The following is a 24141-nucleotide window of genomic DNA, read 5'->3' as shown; positions in this document are numbered from 1 at the left end:
ACTTCCTAAACAGAAGAATCTACTCTCCAGGGGGGGTAAAAGCCTCCTTAACCTGGTGGGTGATCCAAACAAATCTTCTCAAAGGTGTGGACTGGATACAAACTCCCCTAGTGACAGTAACAACAGATGCCAGTCAAAGAGGCTGGGGTGCTGTTGTATCGCAAGTCCCATTCCAGGGTCACTGGAATCAAAAAGAAAGCTCCAATTCTTCCAACCTCAGAATTGATGGCGGTGAAGGCCCTTTTAGCCGCAAACGGTCTAATTGTAGGTCAACATGTCAGAGTATACTCAGACAACATAACGACTGTAGCACATCTCAAACATCAGGGAAGTCTGAAATTCAACTACCTGAGAGTTGTCAAGCAGAATTTTTTGCTGGGCAGAGAAACATCTCTCATTATCAGCAATACACCTCAAGGGGTCGGTAAATGTTCAAGCAGATCTCTTAAGTCGTCACGACTTACAACCAGGAGAATGGAGCCTGAAAACAGACGTTTTCAGGATGCTGACTAACAGATGGGGCCTTCCCGACATAGATCTGTTAGCTTCAAGTCAGAATGCACAGGTCGAGGCTTAATTCTCTCTAGACCCCAGAGACAGATCTCAGGGAGTGGACGCTTTTGCCCATACATGGAGGTTCCGGTTAGCGTATGTATTTCCTCCAATACCATTGCTTGCAAAGACCCTTCGGAAGATCCGAGGCTATCAGGTCCCGACTCTCCTGGTAGCCCCAGCATGGCCGAAGAGGAGCTGGTACCATCTCATCATTTAGTTACAAGTAGATGGTCCAGTCTTTCTACAAACATCAAACTATCTTCTTCAAGGTCCCTTTCATCACCCGAACCCCCAAAAATTCAACCTGGCAGCCTGGTTGCTGAAGCCCAGGTGTTAAGAGCTAAAGGACTCTCGGAATCAGTGATCTCCACTTTAGAAAAATCGAGGAAACCTGTCACTAACGCTATATATAGCAAAATTTGGAAAAGGTTCTCCTCGTGGTGTCATCCTTGTAATCCTGACCCTTTCCACCCTAATCTCTCAAATATTAGACTTTTTACAAAAAGGGCTGGAATTGGGGTTAAAGCCGAGTACATTGAAGGTTCAAGTATCAGCCTTGAGTTCTGTCTTCGACCAAGACCTTGCAGGTCATCGTTGGATAAAAAGGTTTATGGTCTCCGCATCAAGACATCATCCAAAACAAATCTTTGTACCATCATGGAACTTAAACATAGTCCTAAAAGGCCTTACGGCTCCTCCATTAGAGCCGTTATCTTCTTGTTCCTCGCAGCTCCTATCCTGCAAAGCAGCCTTCTTAGTTGCCAAATCTACTGTGAGACGAGTGGGGGAAATACAAGCCCTTTCAATCAGGGAACCTTATCTCAGCATAAGGGACGATTCCATTGTGTTCTGACCTGATCCATGTTTTATTCCAAAGGTGGTGTCAGTTTCACCGATCACAGGACATAGTCCTCCCATCGTTCTGTCACAATCCTACAAATCCGGAAGAACATAGATTTCATACTTTGGATGTACGTCGCATAGTCTTATACTATTTAGAACAAACTAAATCCTTCAGAATTGACCAAAATCTCTTCGTTAATTTGTCTGGCCGAAACAAAAGCAAAAAAGTAGCGTAGAATACCATTGCCAACTGGATAAAAAAGGCCATAACTGAAGCATATTTAGCTCAGAATATCGCGGTACCTGCAGGCCTAAAGGCTCATTCCACCAGATCTACTCCTGTCTCCTGGGCTGAAAGGGCAGGTGACACCCCAAATTTTGAAGAGAAAAATAAAAAAAGCTTTTTATTAAAATGGTGGTGCTTACTATCCATGCGTCTTATTGCTTACCGGGGTGGTGGCTACGGTGAAGCGGGGTCCTAGGGTCACTGCTGGCGGAGGCAGGAGTTGGGTGATGCCACGGACCCCTGACTGGGAGAAAGGGGTGTTCGGTTGTGCAGGGGCTCCGCCAACATTTTGTGGAAGCGCGGGACCCCCCGTACTTCCATGGTTTATTTTGCGGTGGACTCTGGGGGAAAATGGCTGCCTGGGGCGGCGCATGTGCAGATGGAGATCTTGGCGCTGAGATCTCATCTCCCAATCTAATCTAATCCAGTTCTTCAGCTGCTGTTGTGTGTTGGTTTTTTTTTTTTTTTTTTTTTTTTAGTTTTTTCTTCTTCATTCTGCCTTCCAAAGATTGCAGTAAGGCTCAGCTCACGTTTATCTTGCGCTGAGCGCTTATACTGGAGTTTGTGTAATTCTCTGAAATGTGTGATTCAGACAGAACCTGCGGCGGAAGGTTCCCTATGAGGCAGATGGAGGCTTTGTGGATGGCGTCTGGCCTCTCCTTTTTTAGACGTGCAGTCTGACAGTTTTGTGCACTATTGAAAAGGACAATGCTGAACAGAGGCCAGACTGAGTCCAGAGAAGCTCTGCAGCCTCATTATAGGGATGGACCCTCAGAGGTTTAATCTGAATCACGTCATTTGGAGATTTATGCTAAATCCCAGATGTAAGTGCCCAGCGTAGAGCCCTGGATAAATGTGATCTGAAATGTTCCCAATAAAAGCTTAAACTCAATCCACAAAAGAAGCAAGTCTCCCTTGGGTCTGTCTTCTGTTAACAGAAATGTAGGGGGCTTCCACATTACTTGGAGCACAAAGGCCCTGGAATAGTGACATGGCACCCACCAAAAGAAACCCAGTAAAATCTGTGCTCCCAATTCTAAGAACAATAAAACAAAAATCAAATGCCATTATTTATCGCTTCTTTCAGAAACTCCCAATCTATCAAAATATAAAAAGAATTAATCAGATCGGTAAATGGCGTGACAAGAAAAGAAAAAAACAAAAATTCAAATTAGGTGTTTTTTTTATTTATTTTTTTTGTCGCCGTACATTGCAATAAAAGGTCATCAAATGATCTGGCTTTTTTTATTTATTTATTTTTTTACGAACTTTAGATTTCATTTTTTCACCACTTAAATAATAAAGAGCCTATACTTGTCTAGTATCTGCAAACTCGCAATGACCTGGAGAATCATCATGGCAGGTTTGTTGTTAGCATTTAGTGAACATGATAAAGACAAAAAAAAAACACAATTGTGGATTCTCTCTCCCCCCCCCCCCCCCCCCCCCTGTTTTTTCAGTGCATTATATGGTAAAATCAATGGTGTCATTCAAAAACACTACTCATCCTGCAAAAAAAGGTCTCACTGCCATATTGACAGTATGGCTCTGGGAATAAGGGTAGCAGACAACAAAACTGGAAAATGGCCCTGTTGTGAAGGGGTATTTGCACGTCTTTTATTTATTTTTTTTTTGGTCGTTTTTCACCATTGATTGTCTTAGCATTTTTTTTCACTCCTCCATTCAGCAATGAAGAAACTGGCAGCGGTTTCTGTGAAAACTATCAAGATGCCTGGGAGTCTTTTGAGACTTCCCATTGACTTTCTTTGTAAAGTATGGAGCGTCATCCGAGCGGCAAGCTCCTGGAAAATGGTCTGCTGACTTGTTAGCTGCTTGGTGTATTTTGAAACCTGAGGCTGTCAAAATGCTCAAAATCCTGAATATATGCAAGTCATTTTTACATGGAGTTTTGTCTCGTTAATAATAGTAACATAGCAGGAGATTTGCTATGCCATGTGTAGCACTGTGTGAAGTGCAAGACACCATTCTCCCCCTTTTTATTATTGCTAGAGATGATCAAATCTTTAACCCCTTCCCGACCTTTGACGCCACGTAGGCGTCATGAGTCAGTGCCAATCCGACCTGTGGCGTCATGGAATGATCGCGTCCCTGCAGATCGGGTGAAAGGGTTAACTCCAATTTCACCCGATCTGCAGGGACTGAAAACTGGTGAAATATTATAATCCAGCCATGGCCGATGCTGCAATATCATCGGCCATTTCTGGAAACACTGGTCTGCACACCGCCACCGATCACGTCCCCAGTCCTCCAAACTGTGCTCCGCTCCCCTCCGTCGTCCTGTCCGCTCCCCCCGTGCTCCGATCTCACCCCACCGTGCTCCGATCTCACCCCCCCGTGCTCCGATTTCCCCCCCCCCCCCCCCCCATACTTACCGAGCTTCCCGGTGTCTGTCCGTCTTCTCCACGGGCGCCGCCATCTTCCAAAATGGCGGGCGCATGCGCAGTGCGCCCGCCGAATCTGCCGGCCGGCAGATTTGTTCCAGCTACATTTTGATCACTGTGATAGGTTTTATCACAGTGATCAAAATAAAAAAAAATAGTAAACGACCCCCCCCCTTTATCACCCCCATACGTAGGGACAATAATAAAATAAAGAAACATTTTTTTTTCCACTAGGGGTAGAGTTAGGGGTAGGGTTAGGGTTAGAACTAGGGTTAGCGTTAGAATTAGGCTATGTGCACACGGTGCGGATTTGGCTGCGGATCCGCAGCGGATTGGCCGCTGCGGATTCGTAGCAGTGTTACATCAGGTTTACAGTACCATCCGCTGTGCCCATGGTGCGGAAAATACCGCGCGGAAATGCTGCGTTGTATTTTCCGCAGCATGTCAATTCTTTGTGCGGATTCCGCAGCGTTTTACACCTGTTCCTCAATAGAAATCCACAGGTGAAATCTGCATAAAAAACACTGGAAATCCGCAGTAAATCCACAGGTAAAACGCAGTGCCTTTTACCTGCGGATTTTTCAAAAATGGTGCGGAAAAATCTCACACGAATCCGCAACGTGGGCACATAGCCTTAGGGTTGGAATTAGGGCTAGGGATGAAAATAGGGTTAAGAATAGGCTTGTCGTTAGGGTTATGGTTAGGGGTTAAAGTTGGGGTTAGGGTTATGGTTGGGGTTAGGGTTGTGGTTAGGAGTGTGTTGGGGTTAGGGTTGTGATTAGGGTTATGGCTAGAGTTGGGATTAGGGTTAGGGGTGTGTTGGGGTTAGAATTGAGGGGTTTCCACTGTTTAGGCACATCAGGGGTCTCCAAACGCAACATGGCGCCACCATTGATTCCAGCCAATCTTGCGTTCAAAAAGTCAAATGTGCGCCCAAACAGTGGTTTACCCCCACATATGGGGTACCAGCATACTCAGGACAAACTGGGCAACAACTATTGGGGTCCAATTTCTCCTGTTACCCTTGTGAAAATAAAATATTGCTTGCTAATACATAATTTTTGAGGAATTAAAAATTATTTTTAATTTTCATGGCTCTGCGTTATAAACTTCTGTGAAGCACTTGGGGGTTCAAAGTGCTCACTACACATCTAGATAAGTTCCTTGGGGGGTCTAGTTTCCAAAATGGGGTCACTTGTGGGGGGTTTCTACTGTTTAGGCATATCAGGGGCTCTGCAAACGTAACATGATGCCCGCAGACCATTCCATCAAAGTCTGCATTCCAAAACGTCACTACTTCCCTTCTGAGCCCCGGCATGTGCCCAAACAGTGGTTTACCCCCACATATGGGGTATCGGTGTACTCAGGAGAAACTGGACAACAACTCTTGGGGTCAAATTTCTCCTGTTGCCCTTGGGAAAATTAAAAAATTCTGGGCTAAAAAAATATTTTTGAGGAAAGAAAACACATTTATTATTTTCACGGCTCTGCATTATAAACTTCTGTGAAGCACTTGGGGGTTCAAAGTGCTCACCACACATCTAGATTAGTTCCTTGGGAGGTCTAGTTTCCAAAATGGGGTCACTTGTGGGGGAGCTCCAATGTTTAGGCACACAGGGGCTCTCCAAACGCGACATGGTGTCCGCTAATGATTGGAGCTAATTTTCCATTCAAAAAGCCAAATGGTGTGCCTTCCCTTCCGAGCCCTGCCGTGCGCCCAAACAGTGGTTTACCCCCACATATGGGGTATCAACGTACTCAGGACAAACTGGACAACAACATTTGGGGTCCAATTTCTCCTATTACCCTTGGGAAAATAAAAAATTCCGGGCTAAAATTCATTTTTGAGGAAAAAAAAGGATTTTTTATTTTCACAGCTCTGCGTTATAAACTTCTGTGAAGTACCTGGGGGTTTAAAGTGCTCACTATGCATCTAGATAAGTTCCTTGGGGGTCTAGTTTCCAAAATGGGGTCACTTGTAGGGGAGCTCCATTGTTTAGGCACACAGGGGCTCTCCAAACGCGACATGGTGTCCGCTAACGACTGGAGCTAATTTTCCATTCAAAAAGTCAAATGGCGAGCCTTGCCGTGCACCCAAACAGTGGTTTACCCCCACATATGAGGTATCGGTGTACTCAGGAGAAATTGCCCAACAAATTTTAGGATCCATTTTATCCTGTTGCCCATGTGAAAATGAAAAAATTGAGGCTAAAAGATTTTTTGTGTTGAAAAAAAAGTACTTTTTAATTTTTACGGATCAATTTGTGAAGCACCTGGGGGTTTAAAGTGCTCACTATGCTTCTAGATAAGTTCCTTGGGGGGGTCTAGTTTCCAAAATGGGGTCACTTGTGGGGGAGCTCCAATGTTTAGGCACGCGACATGGTGTCCGCTAAAGATTGGAGCCAATTTTTCATTCAAAAAGTCAAATGGCGCTCCTTCCCTTCCGAGCCCTTCCGTGCGCCCAAACAGTGGTTTACCCCCACATATGAGGTATCCGCGTACTCAGGACAAATTGGACAACAACGTTCGTGGTCCAGTTTCTCCTTTTACCCTTGGGAAAATAAAAAAAAAATTGTTGCTAAAAGATCATTTTTGTGACTAAAAAGTTAAATGTTCATTTTTTCCTTCCATGTTGCTTCTGCTGCTGGGAAACACCTGAAGGGTTAATAAACTTCTTGAATGTGGTTTTGAGCACCTTGAGGGGTGCAGTTTTTAGAATGGTGTCACTTTTGGGTATTTTCAGCCGTATAGAACCCTCAAACTGACTTCAAATGTGAGGTGGTCCCTAAAAAAAATGGTTTTGTAAATTTTGTTGTAAAAATGAGAAATCACTGATCAAATTTTAACCCTTGTAACTTCCTAGCAAAAAAAAATTACCGTATATACTCGAGTATAAGCTGAGATTTTCAGCCCAAATTTTTGGGCTGAAAGTGCCCCTCTCGACTTATACTCGAGTCATGATCGGTGGTGGGGTCGGCGGGTGAGCACTGTCATATACTTACCTGCTTCCGGGGCTCCTGGCGCTCCCCCTGCACGTCCCACTGTCTCCGGGTGCCGCAGCCTCTTCCCCTGAGCGGTCGCGTGGGACCGCTCATTAGAGAAATGAATAGGCTGCTCCACCTCCCATAGGGGCGGAGCCGCCTATTCATTTCTCTAATGAAGCGGTGCCGGTGACCGCTGATAGAGAAAGAGGCTGCGGCACCGAAGACAGGCAGGGGGAAGGAGCGGGACGCCGGGAGCAGGTAAGTATGACATATTCACCTGTCCTCGTTCCACACGCCGGGCGTCGCGCCATCTTCCCGGCGTCTCTCTGCACTGACTGTGCAGGTCAGAGAGCGCGATGATGCATATAGTGTGCGCGCCGCCCTCTGCCTGATCAGTCAGTGCGGAGAGACGCCGGGAAGATGGCGCCGAGGACCTGCAAGCAAGACAGGTGAGTATGTGTTTTTTTTTTTTTTATATATATAGCAGCAGCAGCACAGATTTATGTGGAGCATCTATGGGGCAATGGTGCAGAGCACTATATGGCAGAGCTATGGGGCAACGGTGCAGAGCACTATATGGCACAGCTATGGGGCAACGGTGCAGAGCATTATATGGCACAGCTATGGGGCAACGGTGCAGAGCATTATATGGCAGAGCTATGGGGCAACGGTGCAGAGCACTATATGGCAGAGCTATGGGGCAACGGTGCAGAGCACTATATGGCAGAGCTATGAGGCAACGGTGCAGAGCACTATATGGCAGAGCTATGGGGCAACGGTGCAGAGCATTATATGGCACAGCTATGAGGCAACTGTGCAGAGCACTATATGGCAGAGCTATGGGGCAACGGTGCAGAGCACTATATGGCAGAGCTATGGGGCAACGGTGCAGAGCACTATATGGCAGAGCTATGGGGCAATGGTGCAGAGCACTATATGGCACAGCTATGGGGCAACGGTGCAGAGCACTATATGGCACAGCTATGGGGCAACGGTGCACAGCACTATATGGCACAGCTATGGGGCAACGGTGCAGAGCACTATATGGCACAGCCATGGGGCAACGGTGCAGAGCACTATATGGCACAGCTATGGGGCAACGGTGCAGAGCACTATATGGCACAGCTATGGGGCAACGGTGCAGAGCACTATATGGCACAGCTATGGGGCAACTGTGCAGAGCACTATATGGCAGAGCTATGGGGCAACGGTGCAGAGCATTATATGGCACAGCTATGAGGCAACTGTGCAGAGCACTATATGGCAGAGCTATGGGGCAACGGTGCAGAGCACTATATGGCACAGCTATGAGGCAACGGTGCAGAGTATTATATATATATGGCACAGCTATCTATGGGGCAACGGTGCAGAGCATTGTATATATGGCACAGCTTTATGTGGAGTATCTATGGGGCCATAATGAACGGTGCAGAGCATTATATATGGCACAGCTTTATGTGGAGCATCTATGGGGCCATAATGAATGGTATGGAGTATCTATTTCTAATTTTGAAATTCACCGATACCTGCTGCATTTTCCACCCTAGGCTTATACTCGAGTCAATAAGTTTTCCCAGTTTTTTGTGGCAAAATTAGGGGGGTCGGCTTATACTCGGGTCGGCTTATACTCGAGTATATACGGTATGTTTCCAAAATTGTGCTGATGTAAAGTAGACATGTGGGAAATGTTATTTATTAACTATTTTGTGTCACATAACTCTCTGGTTTAACAGGATAAAAATTCAAAATTTTAAAAATGGCGAAATTTTAAAAATTTTCGCCAAATTTCCGTTTTTTTCACAAATAAACTCAGAAATTATCAACCTAAATTTACCACTAACATGAAGCCCAATATGTCACGAAAAAACATTCTCAGAACCGCTAGGATCCGTTGAAGCGTTCCTGAGTTATTACCTCATAAAGGGACACTGGTCAGAATTGCAAAAAACGGCCAGGTCATTAAGGTCAAAATAGGCTGGGTCATGAAGGGGTTAAAATTCAAATCCATCAGGTTTGGCAAATTTTTTCCAAAAATGAGATTTATGGCTAATAAATTCACTGAGATTTGTATGTACTACAATACGAATATTACAATTGTATCCTGCCCCTATTAATCTATTTAAGGCTAGATTCTGACATCCTTATTCTTGAGTCTGCTGAGTTTGGGGTCTGGGGATCCGTGGCTGTTCCGTGCCCCATGATCTGTGTTCGATCGCGTGACAAATGGATGTGTGAAGCTAGTTTACTCTAAACACAGCCTTAGTAATGTCATAGAGATCACACCTTAATTCGTGATATATATATATATATTAGTCAAAAATGTATCCCTTTAAGCCATCTGTGGTCAAGCAGACAGTTCTCTGCAGGAACACTCACTCAAACTGACTGTCAATATTAGGGGGAACCTCATCCTGCTGATTGGGCAAGTGATGTGCCATGTATTCCATAATACCTTCTGCTTCCTCCCCACTATTATGCCTGCCAAAGACAGGAGGCAAGTTGTGACCTATTTGGTACTAATACTGCCTGGACAGCTGGTGCCAGTGCTGTTGCTGGTGGTGCTTCTGCTGCAGCTAGCGGCACATGGCTGCAGTATGCTTTAACAGTTTCAAACACAACAGTCATAGGTAACTATGTTAACAATACAATAATAAAGCAAAATAAGAAGACCCTGCTCGTGAGAGCTTACAATCTACAATGAGGTGGGGGAGATACAAAGTACAGGTGTGTATTTACAATGATGGTCCAGCCATCTTCAGGGGGTGGGGGATAGATGGAGATAGTGAATGGGCTACACACAAACATAAAATGAATGACTGATTAGTTTGATTAGTTAATGTGGTAGGACGCAATGAACAAATGTGTTTTGAGCGAGCGCCTAAAACTGTGCAAATTGTGGATGGTCCTAATATCTTGGGGTAGAGCATTCCAGAGGATTGGCGCAGCACGGGAGAAGTCTTGGAGTCGGGAGTGGGAGGTACGGATTAGTGCAGAGGTTAGTCGAAAGTCATTTGCAGAGCGCAGCGGTCGGCTAGGCCGAAGGCGGAAGGCTAGACCTTCCTAGGGGGAAGGCTTGTGGAGTGTTGTCCCGGGGACTGGGTGTGAAAGCGCAGCATGCGCTATGGCTGTGGTGCCATATGTGGTCTATATTTGAACACTGTGGTGTACGACTTACCTTTTATACAATAAGACATGTCTTACATAATATAATATGGACTACCCTCAAATCATTTGCTGAAGAATGAATGGCGCCGTGCAAAACTGGCATGTAAGTAGCAATTACCTGCCTGTTAGTGCTAAGGTGCCTTTTTGTAAAGTGACCAGTGTCACATTGGGGTAATAACTCTGCAACGCTTCAACCGATTTCAGTGATTCTGAGGGTTTTTTGTTTTTAAATCACATGTTGTCCTCCATGATAGTAGTAAAATTTGTGTTATGACTTGGGTTTTTGTGAAAATATCAGATAAGTTTGAAAAGTTTTGCAATATTAAAACTTTTAATTCTTATGCCCTTAAACCAGAGTTGTCACACAGAATAATAAATAAATAACATTTCCCACATGTCTACTTTACATCTGCAGAATTTTTGAAGCATAATTTTTTATTTATTTTTTTCTTGTTAGCAAGTTGAGAGTTTGCTAATCAACTTTTAACCCTTCTTTTTCCAAATTTAATTTACAAAACCATTTTTTTAGGGACCACCTCACATTTGAAGTGATTTTTGGGGGCTTATATGACAGAAAATACTTAAATTACACCATTCTAAAAACTGCACCCCTCAAAGTCCTCAAAGCCTCATTCAAAAAGTTCAAACCTTCAGGTGTTCCATGGGAATTAAAGTAATGTGGCAGAAAAAAATTATTTAACATTTTTTTTTTTATTATTTTATTTTCACAAGGGTAACAGGATAAGGCTACTTTCACACTAGCGACGTGCCGACGCAACGACGCTAGCATTGAAAGCGCCGCACAACGGGGGCAGCGGATGCAGTTTTTCAACGCATCCGCTGCCCCGTTGTAAGGTCTGGGGAGGAGGGGGCGGACACGACGCACAAAAAGTTACATGTAGCGTTTTTTGTGCCGACGGTCTGCCAAAGCACGACGCATCCGTCGCACGACGGATGCGATGTGTGGCAATCCGTCGCAATGCGTCGGTAATGCAAGTCAATGGAGAAAAACGCATCCTGCAAGCACTTTTGCAGGATGCGTTTTTTCTCCAAAACGACGCATTGTGACGGAGGCCAAACGACACTAGTGTGAAAGTAGCCTAAAATGGACCCCACAATTTGTTGTGCAAATTCTCCTGACGATGCGGATACCGAATGTATCATGTAGGGGAAAACATTTTGAAAAGTAGATCACTGAAGGAATGTATCTAAATGTGTGGTAAGCACCTTGAACCCCCAGGTGCTTCACAAGTTTATAACGTAGAACTGTGAAAATAAAGAAATCACATTTTTCCCACAAAATGTACTTTTAGGCTACTTTCACACTAGCGTCGTTCGACACACGTCGCAATGCGTCATTGGAGAAAAAAAACGCATCCTGCAAAGTTGCCCGCAGGATGCGTTTTTTCTCCATAGACTTTCATTAGCGACGGATTGCCACACGTCGCATCCGTAGTGCGACGGATGCGTCGTGTTTTGGCGGACCGTCGGCACAAAAATAAAGCTCCATGTAACTTTTTTGTGCGTCGAGTCTGCCATTTTCGACCGCGCATGCGCGGCCGAAGCTCCGCCCCCTCCTCCCCGGAACTCACAATGGGTAGTGGATGCGTTGTAAAACTGCATCCGCTGCCCACGTTGTGCTACATTAACACACTGTCCGTCGGTATGTCGGGCCGACGTTTGCAATGGCCCGTACCGATGGACTAGTGTGAAAGTAGCCTTAGCCAGAAATTTTTATTTTCACAAGGGTAAGGCCAGGTTCACATTACGTTTTGGTCGTCTGTTAGACAGACTACGTTACACCGTTGCATAACGCGGTGTAACGTAGTCTTTTAACGCCGCCATTACTTCCTATGTCGGACGCATCGCTAGCGCACGCCCACGATGGGTGTGCGCTAACGATGTGCCGTCATTGTGTGACGGACCCTGGGACGCGGGCTGCAGCGTTTCCGGGTCCGTCACTGCTAGCGCAGATAGAGCTTCTGCTAGCTCTATCTGAGGTAGTGCGATGTCATGCTGGCACTTGCATTAACAGCAGCCCGTTAACGCATGTGTTGAACGGGCTGCTGTTAACACAATGTGAACCTAGCCTAACAGGAGAAAGAGGAACCTAAAAATTTGTTGTGCAATTTCCCCTGAGTATTCCGATACTCTGTATGTGGGGGGGGGAACTGTTATGAACTGGTGGCCTAGGAGCAGCATGGACGAGCTCTGGAGTAGATGGCCTCTATACTGACCGCAGACCCTGAACTTAACACATCAACTAGAAGTAGCCGTGGGATGTTCCTGTCACTCCCTAGACACCTCGTCACGGCCGGAGGACTAATTACACCTAAAGAAAGAAACAGGAATACTATCTTGCCTCAGAGAAAATTCCCAAAGGAAAGGCAGCCCCCCACAAATATTGACTGAGAGGAGAGGGAAATTACAAACGCAGACTGAAAACAGAATTTAGCAAAGGAGGCCACGCTACCTAGAAAGAAAAGACAGGAAAGAGTACTGTGCGGTCAGTATATAAAATACTACAAAATCCACCACAGAGAATACAAAAATCTCCACACCTAACTAAAGGCATGGAGGGTAACTCTGTGACTCCAGAGCTTCCAACTTGGCTGAGTAAATCTTAACACAGACAAAGCTGGACAAGAAAAAACATAGCAATTCACAGAACTATTAAGTCCACCGCATGTGGACTGCAAAAACAGAGCCAGGACTTATCTTTGATGATTTGGACAATCCAGAAGGAGAAACCAAGCAGAGATGTGGATCCCTAGAAAACAATGGACAACTGGCACTCACTAAAGGAAGGAGCCAGACTAAATAGCCCCGTCCAAAGTGGAAGCAGCTGATGACTGTTGTGAAGGACAAACAGTAGCACTACCACTTATAACCACCGGAGGGAGCCTAAGAGCAGAACCCACAACAGAATTCACAACAGTACCCCCCCCCCCCCCCACTTGAGGAGGGGTCACCGAACCCTCACCAGAGTCCCCAGGCCGATCCGGATGAGCCAAATGGAAGGCACGAACCAAATCGTCAGCATGAACATCGGAGGCAACAACCCAAGAATTATCCTCCTGGCCATAACCCTTCCACTTGACAAGATACTGAAGCCTCCGTCTAGAAAAACGAGAATCCAAGATCTTCTCCACAACATACTCCAACTCCCCATCAATCAACACCGGGGCAGGAGGATCAACAGAGGGAACCACGGGCACCACATATTTCCGCAACAAAGATCTATGAAAAACATTATGGATGGAAAAAGAGGCTGGAAGGGCCAAACGAAAAGACACTGGATTGATAATCTCAGAAATCCTATAAGGACCAATAAACTGAGGCTTGAACTTCGGGGAAGAAACCTTCATAGGAACATGACGAGAAGACAACCAGACCAAATCCCCAACCCGAAGCCGGGAACCCACACGCCGACGACGGTTGGCAAAACGCTGAGCCTCCTCCTGAGACAACACCAAATTGTCCACAACATGAGCCCAAATCTGCTGCAACCTGTCAACCACAGAGTCCACCCCAGGACAATCAGAAGACTCAACCTGCCCTGAAGAAAAACGAGGATGAAACCCAGAATTACAAAAGAATGGTGACACCAAGGTAGCAGAACTAGCCCGATTATTAAGGGCAAACTCGGCCAATGGTAAGAAAGCCACCCAATCATCCTAATCGGCAGACACAAAGCATCTCAAATAAGTTTCCAAAGTCTGGTTAGTTCGCTCGGTTTGGCCGTTTGTCTGAGGATGAAATGCGGAAGAAAAAGACAAATCAATGCCCAGCCTAGCACAAAAGGACCGCCAAAACCTAGAAACAAACTGGGAACCTCAATCGGACACAATATTCTCCGGAATGCCATGCAAACGAACCACATGCTGAAAAAACAACGGAGCCAACTCAGAAGAGGAAGGCAACTTAGGCAAAGGTACCAAATGAACCATCTTAGAAAACCGGTCACAGACCACCCAGATAACAGACATCCTCTGGGAAACGGGAAGATCTGAAATAAAATCCATAGAAATATGCGTCCAAGGCCTCTCAGGGACCGGCAAAGGCAAAAGCAACCCACTGGCGCGGGAGCAGCAAGGTTTGGCCCGCGCACAAGTCCCACAGGACTGCACAAAAGAACGCACATCCCGTGACAAAGAAGGCCACCAAAATGACCTACTAACCAAATCTCTGGTACCAAAAATCCCAGGATGGCCAGCCAACACAGAACAGTGAACCTCAGAAATCACTTTACTAGTCCATCTGTCAGGAACAAACAGTTTCCCCGCTGGACAGCGATCAGGTTTATCAGCCTGAAACTCCTGAAGAGCCCGTCGCAAATCAGGGGAGATGGCAGAAAGAATCACCCCCTCCTTAAGAATACCAACCGGCTCAAGAATCCCAGGGGAATCAGGCAAGAAACTCCTAGAGAGGGCATCAGCCTTAACATTCTTAGAACCTGGAAGATACGAGACAACAAAATCAAAACAGGAGAAAAACAGGGACCATCGGGCCTGTCTAGGATTCAGCCATTTGGCAGACTCGAGGTAAATCAGATTCTTATGATCGGTCAAGACCACAATACGGTGCTTGGCCCCCTCAAGCCAATGTCGCCACTCCTCAAATGCCCACTTCATAGCCAACAACTCACGATTGCCGACATCATAATTGCGTTCCGCAGGCGAAAACTTTTGAGAAAAGAAGGCACACGGTTTCATCCAGGAACCATCAGAATTCCTCTGAGACAAAACGGCCCCTGCCCCAATCTCAGAAGCGTCAACCTCAACCTGAAAAGGAAGAGAAACATCCGGCTGACGCAACACAGGGGCAGAAGTAAATCGGCGCTTAAGCTCCTGAAAGGAAGAAACGGCCTCAGAGGACCAATTAGCTACATCAGCACCCTTCCTTGTCAAATCGGTCAGGGGTTTAACCACACTGGAGAAGTTGGCAATGAAACGGCGATAAAAATTAGCAAAGCCCAAAAATTTCTGAAGGCTCTTCACGGATGTGGGCTGGATCCAATCATGAATGGCCTGAACCTTAACCGGATCCATTTCTATAGATGAGGGAGAAAAAATGAAGCCCAAAAAAGAAACCTTCTGTACTCCAAAGAGGCACTTAGACCCCTTCACAAACAAGGCATTGTCACGAAGGACCTGAAATACCATCCTAACTTGTTTCACATGAGTCTCCCAATCATCTGAAAAATCAAAATATCATCCAAATATACAATCATGAATTTATCAAGATTATTCCGAAAAATATCATGCATGAAGGACTGAAACACAGATGGGGCATTAGAGAGTCCGAATGGCATCACAAGATACTCAAAATGGCCCTCGGGCGTATTAAACACAGTTTTCCATTTGTCACCCTGCTTAATACGAACCAGATTATATGCTCCTCGAAGGTCAATCTTAGTAAACCAACTAGCCCCCTTAATTCTGGCAAACAAATCAGAAAGCAAAGGGTATTGGAATTTGACCGTGATCTTATTCAAGAGGCGATAATCAATATAGGGTCTCAAGGAGCCATCCTTCTTGGCAACAAAAATAAAACCTGCTCCTAATGGAGAAGAAGATGGCCGAATATGCCCCTTCTCCAAAGACTCCCTTACATAGCTCCGCATGGCGGCATGTTCAGGCACAGACAGGTTGAAAAGTCGGCCCTTAGGAAACTTACAGCCTGGAATCAAATCAATAGCACAATCACAGTCCCTATGCGGTGGAAGGGAACTGGACTTGGGCTCATCGAAAACATCCTGGAAATCTGACAGAAACTCAGGAATTTCAGAAGAGGGGGAGGAGGAAATTGACATCAGAGGAACGTCATCGTGAACCCCCTGACAACCCCAACTAGTCACAGACATAGATTTCCAATCCAACACCGGATTATGTACCTGTAACCATGGAAACCCCAGCACAACGGCATCATGCAAATTATGTAACACCAGGAAGCGACAATCTTCCTGATGGGCTGGTGCCATGCACATGGTTAACTGTGTCCAAAACTGAGGTTTATTTTTAGCCAATGGTGTAGCATCAATACCCCTCAAAGGGATAGGACTCCGCAAAGGCTGTAAGGAAAAACCATAACGTCTGGCAAATTCTAAGTCCATTAAATTTAAAGCGGCGCCTGAATCCACAAATGCGATGACAGAGAATGACGATAATGAGCAGATCAGGGTCACAGATAACAGAAATTTAGGTTGTACAGTACTGATAGTAACGGAATTAGCGATTCTCTTGGCACGCTTAGGGCAATCAGAAATAACATGAGCAGAATCGCCGCAGTAAAAGCACAACCTATTCTGACGTCTGAATCCTTGGCGTTCCGCTCTAGACACAATCCTATCACACTGCATAGGCTCAGGACTCCGCTCGGAAGACAACGCCATAGTGTGCACAACTCTGCGCTCACGCAAGCGCCGATCAATTTGAATGGCCAGAGACATAAAATCACTCAGACCTGCAGGCGTGGGGAACCCCACCATAACATCTTCAACAGATTCAGAAAGACCCTTTCTGAAAATTGCCGCCAAAGCATCCTCATTCCACTTAGTAAGCACAGACCATTTTCTGAATTTCTGGCAATATGACTCTGCCGCTTCTTGACCCTGACACAGGGCCAAAAGTGTTTTCTCAGCATGCTCTACAGAGTTAGGTAGGTTCATCATCTAATAACCCAAGCGCCTGAAAAATGTCTACATTAAGCAAGGCCGGATTCCCAGATTCCAGGGAAAATGCCCAATCCTGCGGGTCACCGCGCAACAGAGAAATTACAATTTTTCCTTGCTGGATGGGATCACCAGAGGAACTGGGCTTAAGAGCAAAAAACAGTTTACAGTTATTTTTAAAGCTCAAAAATTTGGACCTGTCCCCGAAGAACAGATCGGGGGGTAGGAATTCTAGGCTCTAAAACAGGAGTCTGCACGATATAATCAGAAATACCCTGTACTCTAGCAGCAAGTTGATCCACCCGAGAAGCAAGTCCCTGAACATCCATGTCAACGCCTAACTCCTGAGCCACCCAGAAGTGAAGAGGGAAAAAAAACACAACAGAGTACAGAAAAAAAAATGGCTCAGCACTTTCTTTCCCTTCTTTTGAGATGCGGTTAACTCATTGTTGGCCAGTTGTACTGTTATGAACTGGTGGCCTAGGAGCAGCATGGACGAGCTCTGGAGTAGGTGGCCTCTATACTGACCGCAGACCCTGAATTTAACACATCAACTAGAAGTAGCCGTGGGATGTTCCTGTCACTCCCTAGACACCTCGTCACGGCCGGAAAACTAATTACACCTAAAGAAAGAAACAGGAATACTATCTTGCCTCATAGAAAATTCCCAAAGGAAAGGCAGCCCCCCACAAATATTGACTGAGAGGAGAGGGAAATTACAAACGCAGACTGAAAACCGAATTTAGCAAAGGAGGCCACGCTACCTAGAAAGAAAAGACAGGAAAGAGTACTGTGCGGTCAGTATAAAAAAATACTACAAAATCCACCACAGAGAATACAAAAATCTCCACACCTAACTAAAGGCATGGAGGGTAACTCTGTGACTCCAGAGCTTCCAACTTGGCTGAGTAAATCTTAACACAGACAAAGCTGGACAAGAAAAAACATAGCAATTCACAGAACTATTAAGTCCACCGCATGTGGACTGCAAAAACAGAGCCAGGACTTATCTTTGATGATTTGGACAATCCAGAAGGAGAAACCAAGCAGAGATGTGGATCCCTAGAAAACAATGGACAACTGGCACTCACTAAAGGAAGGAGCCAGACTAAATAGCCCCGTCCAAAGTGGAAGCAGCTGATGACTGTTGTGAAGGACAAACAGTAGCACTACTACTTATAACCACCGGAGGGAGCCTAAGAGCAGAACCTACAACAGAATTCACAACAGGGAACTATTGTTTGGGTACAGGGCCTGGAAAGGAAGGTGACCTTTTTGAACGCAAGCTCTTATGGAATGGTTTGTGGGCTTGACTCCTTTTTGAAACTATGCCTGGATAAAATCTTTCAGGGGTGTATAGTGAGCAATTTGAGCCCACTGATACTAATCAAAATTTGATATTAGGTCATCATACGGAAAATCTTTTTCATTTAATAAAAAAAAAATAAAAAAAATGTTGTAGCCCCAAATGTGCAAATTTTTCTTAATTTGGATAATAGGAGAAACCGGACCCCATAATTGGGCAATTTATCTTGAACCCAATGGTGTCCCATGTGTGGGGAAAAGCTTCTGTTTGGGCACATGTCAGGGCTAGGAAAGAAGAGCGTGCTGTTTGTCTGGAATAGTTTGTGAATGCCATGTCACATTTGAAGAGCCTGTGGCATGCTAAAACAGCAGAAACCCCCACAAGTGAACCCATTTTGGAAACTAGACCCCTCAAGGAATTCATCTAGGGTTGTAGTGAGCACTTACCCTACAGGTGATTTGCACAGCTTTATAGCATTTAAATGTGAGGAGAACAATTTTTTTTTTTTCCACTAAAATACTGTTTTGGCACCAAATTATAATTTACACTTGGGGTAATTGGAAAAATTGGACTCCACAATTTTTTTATGCAATTTCCCCCGAAGTGGCAGTACTCCATATATGATCATAAACTACTGTTGAGCACATTGCAGGGATCGGATGGGAAGGATCGCTACTATGCATTTAGAGTGCAGATTCCATCTAAATAGATTGTGGCCACCATTAGCTGAGCCCTGAAGTGCCAGAATAGCAGAAACTCCCCCAGGTGACCACATATTGGAAACTTCACTGCTAAGGAATTCAACTAGGGGTGTAGTGATAGTGAGTAGTTTGAACCCATAGCTTCATAGAATGTTATAACATTGAGATGTGGAAATAAGACATTTTAGTAGTAAAAATATAACTTTTGCATTTGCAGTAAATGTCAGGTACACAAGGGTTAATAGATGAAACTAGACCCACAATTTATTGCACAATTTCTCCTGAACCCAGTGGTGCCCCGCATGTCTCAGAAATTACTGTTGGGCCACTTGCCAGGGCTGAGAAGGAAGGAGCACTATTTGGCTTTTGGAGCACAGGTTTTGCTAAAATAGTTTGTGGGTGACACTTGCGGAGCCCCAAAGGTGCCAGAACAGCAGAAAACTCACAAGTCACCCTATTTTAGAAATTGCATCTCAATGAATTAATCTACGGCTGCAGTGACTATTTTGTGACAGCCACACCAGGCTTTATTCTGGAGAATTGCAAATATGCCAGTTTAGTGCCCATACATTGTGCCCCCATAAAGTGTAGAGCCCCCATATATGGCAGCGCCTCTATACATTGGGCTCAGCTTGTGCTTCTGGCGACCTACATCCTGTAAATTGCCAAACATGTGCATGCTTACAGTGGTTTAGGCGCAGTGGGGCTCAGAAGGAGGGGGAGCATTTGGATTTTGGAGCGCAGAATTAATTGGATTTTATTTGAGGGGGTGGGAGCCGTTGCACTTTTCCAGAGTCTTTGTTGTAGCAGTAACGTTGGAACCCCCTATACTTCCAGTGACAGATGACGGACCTGTGTGGGGGCTGGTTTTGTGCGGGATGAACTGGAGTTTTTATTGGTTACATTTTGGGGTGCATAATTTTGAATTGCTTACGGAATAAGGGTGGATCATTTTCTTGTGTTCTACTCAGAGCACTTACATCGGGGTTTCCGTGTAAATCCACAGAATTGCATTTCAGGCGAAGCCACCAACGGAACCACCCACCATAATGAGGCCGATGGAGGCATTTTGGGTGGTATCCATCTTTTTAGGTGTGCACAGATCTGTAGTAGTCCACACTTGGGTGCAAAAAAGACACCTAAAATGATGGCACACTTCCGAAACACGGACCTGTCCAAAGTGATCGTATCTGCCTAATTGGGGGTTTTGTCTGAATCGCGGTTTGGGGGAAATTTACACGGAAACCCCAATGTAAAGCACAGAATAAATGTGAGCCGAGCCATATTCCCATTTTAGGGAGGTAGTATGAACAAATAGACAGTAGCACAAGAATAGTTTTTATTTTTGCGCTGTTAACTGTGCTGCATAAGTGAATGAGGCAGATTTTTTTTTTTGGGGGGTGGGGGTCAGTGTGATACCAGATTTGGATTGTTTGTTTTTTTCTTAATAGGTTTTACAGCTATCACACGGTAAAAATGTTGTTTTTTTTTGTTTGTTTTTCATTATGTGTTCTTTGTTTCCCTCACCATTTTCTGAGAGCTGTAACTTTTTTTTTTTTTTTAATTATTTTTTGGCCAACAGAGCTCTGAGGGCTTATTTTGTGGGACAAGCTGCAGTTTTTTTTTTTGCTACAGTTTTGGGGTACCTAATTTTTTGATCGCTTTGTATTCAGATGTTTCAAACACAGAATGAACAAAAACCGGCAATTTAGTTATTTTAATTTTTTTGTGCCAATCACCATTTGGTATAAGTGATTTTGTTTGTGGTGGTCAGTGTATTTAATTTTTTTTTTATTCATTGCTATTTTTACACACTAAAAACAATATTTTACAAAAATGATTTTTTTCTTTCCATTGTCATATTCTGAGAATTATTTATTTATTATTCCTCAGCGCCACTAAAAGGCATATCGGTGGTCATTACAGGGTTAATGTAGCAATGGTTTCAAAATTCCTCATGAAATTCTAAACATTGTGAATGGGGCCTAAAAGTAAGAAAATGTATTGAATGCATTCTGTGCTGGTAAATGATTGCACCTAATTGCAGGGGAAGAAGAAGAACAGACTGGGTTCAAGTCTGATCTCAGCCTGTCGGTATAATGCCACCAGAATGTAATGGACAAAAGCAAAGCATTAATTCCAGAAGTGTATCTACACTTGGCAGTAATTGATTTTAATATATTTCTCCCACAGCCTTCTGGATGTTTTGATGCAAGATTCAAGGCTATATCTTATTTTTGAGTTTCTTTCTATGGATTTGAAGAAGTATTTGGATTCCATCCCGAGTGGTCAATATTTAGACGCAATGCTTGTAAAGGTGAGGAATATCCAATCCAGTTGACGCCTCTTTCGTTGTTACAATGTAGTCCACAGTGATCTGCTTTGCCCCACGTTTCTTCATTTTGGCCATCATTTCTCTTGTGTTTGACAGAGCTACTTGTATCAGATCCTACAAGGCATTGTGTTTTGTCATGCCAGAAGAGTATTACACCGAGATCTGAAGCCCCAGAACTTGTTAATAGACAGTAAAGGAGTAATAAAGCTGGCTGATTTCGGGTTGGCTCGAGCATTTGGCATCCCTGTCCGTGTTTACACACATGAGGTAAGAAAAAATAAATGTGTAGTGACATGGCATTTAGAAATGTTTAACTTTTATTTTTTTGTATTCTCTTATAGAATGTGTAATGCTGCAAAGTGCTTGCAAAAACAAGCAACTATGCAATTTAGCTTTTTCTAAAATAAAAAAAAAAAAAAAAAAATTTGCAGCTTTCAAACGGAGGGATTTTTGATGCGGTAGTTCTACTACTCATTGCCAATTATATGGTCCACATCAGTGATTGCCTTTCTAGGCAACGAGTGCACTTTGCAGGTTGTTTGCTTAGTTTGCAAGCGTTGCTCTGAAGCTGGCCAAGATGCACTGCACATCTCCTTCCCCTCCACCCCCAATTAGCAGGAAGGCAGGGGACTGAGGAGCCCCCCCTGAAGATTGGAATGAGACAGCCCTCTTAACGCCATAAATGGATTTTTTATTTTTTTTTTCTTTAACAACTTTTTCCAAAATGGTTGGGTTTTGCTATCCCATCTGAGAGCAGTATGATGTAGTGGCAGCTGCCCTGATTGCAGCGATGTGTTACTTACTGGGCTGCTTGCTGCAGGTTTGGTAATTATCTACTGCAGCTGTCCCAGTTCCTCATGCTGAGCTCTGTATAACTCTATGTAAAAACCTGATGACTGACTTCCTGTAACAGAAAGAGTAAGGGTCTTCCAGTCACATGACAAATTTACTGTTACATGCGAAATGTTGGTATACATTAGAGTGCAAATTTGATCATTTTATAATTGGCATAGCCTTTATTTTCTGGTACAAGCTGGAGAAATAACTAATTTATTTAGAAGTGTACGTCTCTTAATACAAAGCCTGCTGGAGGGGCGCATAAAGTGCCAGTCTTTAAAAAATTCCTGGGCGGAATAAAGGTAATTTTCTCCCAGTAGTCGCACTTTATTCAGTAAGGCGGTCGAACAGAATTGTAATGCTATTAAAGGGAACCGGTTAGCCGGATTGTGCTGCTTAACCTGAAAAGTGTTAGGTTGGCCCCATTATACTGCTTAAAATGATACCTGGTGATGAAATCAGTTTTGTGGTTGTTTAATCTTTAATTGTAGTTTTGAGTTAATGAGACACTCATGCTTTGGGGGCGGCCTGTGTGGGCACTTTATGTGGTGTTCTGCTTACATATTCGTCTGTATGGCTTATGACAGGTCACTGATTCCCTCCCCCACCCCCCAACCTGCCCCCTATTTTACATACTGATTATTATATGTATTGGGAAAAAAATCACCTTCAGCAGGCAGTGGCGCCTGCAATGCAGCATGATCACACGTATAATGTGCACTAAATTGTTTTATTTAGTCGTATACATTGATTCTGAAAGAAAATAAAAAAAAAATTCTCAATTTGGCGGCTACACAGTAGCATCTATCGGCTAGCCAATAGATGACACTGCGCAGGTGCAGCTTGTGCAATTTTGAGTTTTCTTGTGTGGGTTTTTTTTTTAAATCATGTACCGTATATACTCGTGTATAAGCCAAGTTTTTCAGCACATTTTTTTTTGTGTGCTGAAAACGTGCCACTTGGCTTGTACACGAGTCACGGTCCAGAAAGCCAGTGGGGGGGGCAGCAGGTGCCAGGAGCACACATCATACACTCCTACCTGCGTGCCCTCGGTGCTGGCACTGCATCTCTTTCCAGCCGCTGGCGCCTGCAGCTCTTCCTGCCGAGCGATCGTGTGGTACCGCTCATTAAGGTAATGAATATGGACGCGTCTCCACTCCCTTAGGCATGGAGTGCATATTCATCACATTAATGAACGGTACCACGTGACCGTTGAGCACAGGAAGAGCTGCAAGCAGGCACCGGCGGCCAGAACGGGATGCAATGCCAACACTGAGGGTGCGCAAGTGGGTGAGTAGGTTGCGGTTTTTTTTCCCCCAATAGGAAACCTGAGGGATAAGGAGGCATGCATACACGGATGGAACGGGGGAGGCATGCATACAATTACAAGAGACAGGGACGGTGGCGCAGTGGATAGCACAGCGGCCTTGCAGCGCTGGAGTCCTGGGTTCAAGTCCCACTAAGGACAACATCTGCAAAGAGTTTGTATGTTCTCTCCGTGTTTGCGTGGGTTTCCTCTGGGTTCTCCGGTTTCCTCCCACATTCCAAAGACATACTGATAGGGAATTTAGATTGTGAGCCCCAATGGGGACAGCGACGATAATGTGTGCAACCTGTAAAGCGCTGCGGAATATGTTAGCGCTATATAAAAATAAAGATTCTAAAAATAAAGATTATGGGGAGGCATGCATACCAGGACAGGGAAGGGGGGCAATACATACCCGGCTTATACTCAAGTCAATAAGCTTACCCAGTTTTCCGTGGCAAAAGTTGGTGCCTCGGCTTATACTCGAGTATATATGGTATCAGGGCACCACATGAAGACCCGCCACACAGGCCGCCCCGGGGCATGAACTAAAAACTGAAAATAAAGCTTAACCCCTTCACCCCCAAGGGTGGTTTGCACGTTAATGACCGGGCCAATTTTTACAATTCTGACCACTGTCCCTTTATGAGGTTATAACTCTGGAACGCTTCAACGGATCCCAGTGATTCTGACATTGATTTCTCGTGACATATTGTACTTCATGATAGTGGTAAAAATTCTGTGATAG

General features: G+C 44.7%; 1 protein-coding gene across 2 annotated transcripts in view; it reads left to right on the top strand.

Annotated features, from left to right (window-relative positions):
• Positions 1 to 24141, top strand: part of CDK1 (cyclin dependent kinase 1) — a 50935-nt gene that overhangs the window by 9111 nt on the left and 17683 nt on the right. For both annotated transcript variants that reach the window (XM_077258792.1, XM_077258793.1), the window contains exons 4-5: positions 21109 to 21232; positions 21347 to 21517. In XM_077258792.1, the coding sequence (XP_077114907.1) occupies positions 21109 to 21232; positions 21347 to 21517 (295 nt within the window). The remainder of the gene's footprint in view (positions 1 to 21108; positions 21233 to 21346; positions 21518 to 24141) is intronic.

Source organism: Ranitomeya variabilis, chromosome 4 (assembly GCF_051348905.1).
Source record: "Ranitomeya variabilis isolate aRanVar5 chromosome 4, aRanVar5.hap1, whole genome shotgun sequence".
NCBI lineage: Eukaryota > Metazoa > Chordata > Amphibia > Anura > Dendrobatidae > Ranitomeya > Ranitomeya variabilis.
This window is presented reverse-complemented; position numbering and strand designations above follow the sequence as displayed.